At 48.3% G+C, this 5,094-nt stretch overlaps 3 protein-coding genes across 3 annotated transcripts in view; all 3 read right to left on the reverse strand.

Annotated features, from left to right (window-relative positions):
• Nucleotides 1–744: 744 nt before the first annotated feature.
• Nucleotides 745–1,801, reverse strand: PPTG_10440 (hypothetical protein; the record flags this gene model as incomplete). The annotated part of the gene is made up of 1 exon (XM_008905138.1): nucleotides 745–1,801. The coding sequence occupies one exon, from the start codon at nucleotides 1,799–1,801 to the stop codon at nucleotides 923–925; it is 879 nt and encodes a 292-aa protein (XP_008903386.1). The 3' UTR covers nucleotides 745–922.
• A 646-nt stretch (nucleotides 1,802–2,447) lies between these two features.
• PPTG_10441 (hypothetical protein) lies at nucleotides 2,448–3,841 on the reverse strand. Its single transcript, XM_008905139.1, has one exon. It carries the CDS (start codon nucleotides 3,416–3,418, stop codon nucleotides 2,570–2,572), a length of 849 nt encoding a protein of 282 aa, XP_008903387.1. The 5' UTR covers nucleotides 3,419–3,841; the 3' UTR covers nucleotides 2,448–2,569.
• A 295-nt stretch (nucleotides 3,842–4,136) lies between these two features.
• Nucleotides 4,137–5,094, reverse strand: part of PPTG_22598 (hypothetical protein) — a gene marked incomplete at its 5' end in the record, with an annotated part of 1,870 nt that continues 912 nt past the window's right edge. The window contains one exon of the mRNA XM_008905204.1: nucleotides 4,137–5,092. Coding sequence (XP_008903452.1) covers nucleotides 4,204–5,092 — 889 coding nt within the window. The 3' untranslated portion in view covers nucleotides 4,137–4,203. The remainder of the gene's footprint in view (nucleotides 5,093–5,094) is intronic.

Here is a 5,094-nt window from a genome sequence, read left to right on the forward strand (position 1 = left end):
TACTACTCACAATTTCTGCAATGCACGTAGAGCGGAGATAATAAGTATATTACAGTTTTCCTGCTTGTTGGGGGCATTTCGCTTTAAATGGATGCCGGTATCAAGGATATAAGCTTCTGCCTCATCTCATGCATTAGTTTTTCGCATAGCCAACAAGCGCCTAGCTAGACTCCTCTAGAAGACTTAAAAAAAACTTTTTAAAAATAGTTTTTAGAAAGCACATTTTTAATGTTGCTTTTTTATCAATTTTTTTATTTTAGCGCAAAAAATATCCAGAGCTTCCCGGGCAACGAACGGCATTAGTGCTCACTTGGTTCCGGTATGTAAGGCTCTTATGAGATAAGAGAGCATTTATATGGAGTTTTGTATTGGCACTTATTCCGAGAGTCCATGAAAATCCGGAGAAGGCCTGAAATAAGTTGGATTTTTTTCATTTAACCCTAAAAGGGTCGGATTGGATAAAAATCGCTGGTTTTTCGAATTAATCCTTACGAAAGCGCTTATTATTGGCTCAGGGTGTTGTTAGCATTTGAGGAGGGTTTGGGTGTCCGTACCAAAAACACTTCCTACAGTAATTAAAGCACGCGTGTTTGCACAGAGCGTATTTACTTGCACATTGCATCCCTCGGACAGCAATTTGTGAGCATGGGTTATGTTCTTGGCGCAGTCCTTCGTCCTGCAGATGAAGCATTCGTGTATCTTCCATCTACCTCCAGCTGCTTGCAGATCAATCTGCACAGGGCCCAGATTTGGTATCCTTGTCGCGGCAATTTGCCATCGGATTCGGAGTCTCTGACGGAGACGCCGCGTCTTGATTGTCTCAACGACAATCCCACTTCCGTACTTGTGCTTCTATTAGGGGGCGAATTCAAGCGGGTATGAGCAAACCTGCGAGTCTTGTTAGAAGAATCTTCTGCAGCCATCAATTGACACTGTCTGCTGTCCACGGGTCTTCTTCAGCATAGTGACTAGCTGCTGGGAATTGCCAGTCCTCAAGATTGCTCTCTAAACGAGGAAAGTCGTTGGCAATCTTGAGTCGGAGTTGCTCGTCGACTAGAATGTTGCCCAATGCGTTCAAATGAAGACCATCAGCCTGGAGCAGTTCATTTCGATTCGTTTCTGGCATCGCGTTGAAGAACGTGTTCAAGTCCAGCACCTGAACACCGACTGACTCGGCGACTTCCACGCAGGCACGAGCATATTCCTTCGCCATGGCGTTCGTGCGGTTGATCGTCCCGTTATTCTCTGTAGAGAGCTCGGCCATTGCAGTATCGTTGACGTGCGGCGGAGTGATCAGCAAAATATCCGCGGTTGGTGCTGCTATCCAAAACTGTCTGATGATCTTCTTCAAGTTCTCCTTATAGTCTTCGATCGGGACGTGAGTTGTTGACGAAGTTCCATTGGCCAGAGCCGCATCGTTGCTGCCGAACCATACCGTGATGAGCGACGGAGTATTGTAAATGCCCTTCTGGATTTCTCGCTCGATGGTTGGTGCGATATACTTGTGAAACCACTTGGTATTATAGCCTGGAAATCCTCGAGTTACAACATCTGAGGTCATCACATACCGGTTTTGTAGCAACGTTACCCAGCCGCTCATAGCTGGATTGGTGCCTTTCTGAGTGTGCGAGTCACCCGTCAACAGCACCACTGGGCGGGTATTTGGTCTAACATTGGCAAGAACGATGATCAAACACGCAATCACCGCAGCGGTAGCCATCAAGGCAAGAAGGACATACTTGACGCGGAGAGATACTACCATCCTGGCGGCAAATTCGATTGTGAGCTGCTTGGCGTGCATGGTGGAAGATCGCTCAGGATGAACCACGGGCGAATGCTCACGCATGGACAATATACTTCACCAAAATCCTGCGACGTTTTTCCACATCAGAGTCAACCCGGACATAGATGATGAAGGGGTACAGTTCATACACGCTTTGTACTAGCGAAATCAAGCTTGTGCAGCTGATTCACTGGCAGTGCCAATAGGCCATTGACAATGGCGCGAATCTGCAAGTGACGGACTTACAAGTTTGTTAAAAAAAAAGTTGAAACGGTAAATCGTTTAATCTCTGCCGCCCTCGTTGTTTGACATGCTCAATGGTACTGAAACCATGTTATCTCAATTTCAAGGTGTATTTGGTGTTGCGATGCAACTTGCACCACTACATATACTTCACAAAAGAAATCTTAACACAATGGGTACCGTAAACTCCTTTTGTGCTGGAATTCAAAGCAGATCAGGTGGACATGTCGCGCTTGGTGGCCCTGAGAATATACATGTAAAAGTTGACATCAATGAAAGCAGCTCAGATGACAAGGTTCTCCACAACAATATGCAACATTTTCATTTGTTTATTGTCCTTTATAAAGTATTAATACTACATGTACGACCAGGATCCACAAACCAGGGCAGTCAAATGTAAAGTAGCTTTCTGAATACACAATATGAAAAGTTGCCAAAGGCCTGTTCCTATCTAAGCAAAAAATAAATTAATATTGAGCCGAACGTCTAGACACGTAAGTTATGTTTAATTCGTATCCACGGAAGACTCTTAATCTTACTCTCTCATCGTTCGCCATCCTCCTCTGTCCATGGATCTGCCTCTGAATATTTGGTCGCTCCTGGGAACTGCCAACGCTTGAGTTTCGCTGCTAAACTTGGGAAAACCTCTTCAATTTTGCTTTTCAGTTGCTTGTAAACCTCTTGGTTTCCAGACGAGTTGAAGTGTAGACCGTCCGATATTAACAGTGCGTCTCGTGTCGTCTCGTTCATAGCGTTGAAATACGAGTTCAAGTCGAGCACTGGAACGCCGATACTGGTGCCAGCCTCGATACAAGCTTGAGCGTATTTCTTTGCCATGGCATTCGTGCGATCAATCGTGCCGTTCTGCCCTTTGGCGATTTCAGCCCTTGCGGAATCATTAACATGCGGAGGAGTGATAAGCAAAATATCAGCGCGGGGCGCTACTGTCGAAAATTGGCGAACGATCTTCTCCAGATTCTCCTTGTAGTCTGCAATAGGGACGTGTGTCTCTGAGTCGTAGCCACTAGCCAAAGCTGCATCGTTGGCGCCGAACCAAACGGTAATGAGCGACGGCGTCACGTACACTTCCTTCCTGATCTCGCGCTCGATTGTCGGTATAATATACTTTAGGAACCATTTCGTGTTGTAACCTGGGAGTCCTCGCGATACGACGTCGGCGGTGCGCGAATACTGTTGCTGCAGCATGGCTGTCCACCCGCTTAGTTCCACATTGGTGCCATGCTCCGTGAGCGAGTCGCCTGTCAACAATACCACTGGACGAAGATCCGGCTTGGTGTCCGCGAGTGTAATCACCAACCACGCGATCACGGCGGCAGCAGCAAGGACGCCGAGCAGGATGCACTTGGCACGGAGAGAAAGCTGGAGCTGCATCGCGTTCGCAGCGCACAGCAAATTCTATTGTGACAAGCAGCAAAGCAGGGTGGAAGATTCGTGATGATGCACGATTCAAGGTGCCGTCCAGGCAACGGTCATAATCTGCGACGGTTTTCAAATTGGACACATCGATGGTCTCGTGCTGAGTTGAGGCCTGTCTGCAGATGCAGCACCGTGCTGTCAGCATGGCCAAAGCTAGTTCTTCCAGCATCGGGGTGTAACAAAGAATTCAAGTTCGGCGCGTACTGAGCGGCCGGACCGGGGGCGCAGGCGAAGGAGATCAGGCACAATGCGTACAGCGTTCACTCCATGACGAGGACGGTGGAAAATGCATGCGAACGCATCCTTGCGGCGTAAACAAGTCGTCATGTTGGTGGCCAAAATCGGAGCGAATCTTGAAAGCAAAAACGTGAAGAAAGGGTTATTAAATTTAAATACCCTTTATGGTATTACGAACAAGTACAATAGAACATGAGAACAAGTATCCATATGTACTGTTACAATAATGTAGTAATTGAAAAAGGTTAACCCTTTATCGATAGCCTGGTAAATTCAAGACATATCCGCTTTATAAGCAGTGCTTACAGGGGCCAGAAGAACAGTCGGCACATCGCTGCCAGCATATGCCACTTGTTCCTCCGGACATACAGGATATTTGTGCAGCAGCAGTTCATAGTGCCTGTTCTTGCAGGTGCAACACATTTTGATTATTTAACACAAGAATTCACTCGTCATTTTGATTATTTAACACAAGAATTCACTCGTCAGCTTCATCTCAACTTCTACTTTTCGGCATTCTTGCGTTCGTTGAAAAAGTTCTTGATTTTCTTGGCCGGGTCATCTTCGGGGACCACATCCGGGTCGATGACTTGACGCCAACCATCCGAGACCAGGTTGAATTGCGGCTTAAATTCAACAGCGTACGGCTCGATCAGACTGGAGCCGTCGTCGTGCGCCGCAGTCTCCAGCGCGTCGCAAGCCTCAAAGAAAGTCATCGCGTCCAGCTCGTCGTACGTGAGCTTCGTCGCCTCCATGAACTTTTGGATACGGAAGTCACGCGCCAGCTTGTTCACCGTGATGTTGTCAGGTGACTGCACCAGCTCCGTGTCCACGATGTTGATACCGATCTCCGAGTCGCTCGTCATACTGCGGCGGTTCCAGTTGGCCGAGCCCAGCGACACGTACACGTCGTCGACAATCACCAGCTTGCTGTGGATGTAGAGCTGCTTCGACTCCTTGGTCGTGTAGAGCTTGAACTTGTCCGGGTATTTTTCTTGGATCGGAGCGACCATGTCATATAGATACTTAGCGTAACCCGTGTATTCGGCCTCAACGGTGCGTTGCATGATGACAATGAGACGCTCAATGCTGGGCATCATCTCCATGATAGTGTCCAGAAGCTCCGGCACCAGGATGAAGTACTGGTCCTGGATGAAGATGTAGTTCTGCGCGTTGCGGATGGCCTTAATGCGAGCGTGGAAGATGGACTGTTCTCCCTGCGGCGCGAAGCCGTAGTGGTCGTAGTCCGGGCTGAAAGTACGGCACAGCTGGACGGCGTGGGTGCCATCCTGCGGGATGTCGATCGGGATCTCACCCTCGTCAATGGGCGGCAGGTTGGAGTAGGCCGGGTTCTCGAAGTCCAGCAGGTCGTTCATCAGATCCTGCGACGGCTT

Source organism: Phytophthora parasitica (assembly GCF_000247585.1).
Source record: "Phytophthora parasitica INRA-310 unplaced genomic scaffold supercont2.19, whole genome shotgun sequence".
Taxonomy (NCBI): Eukaryota; Oomycota; class Peronosporomycetes; order Peronosporales; family Peronosporaceae; genus Phytophthora; species Phytophthora nicotianae.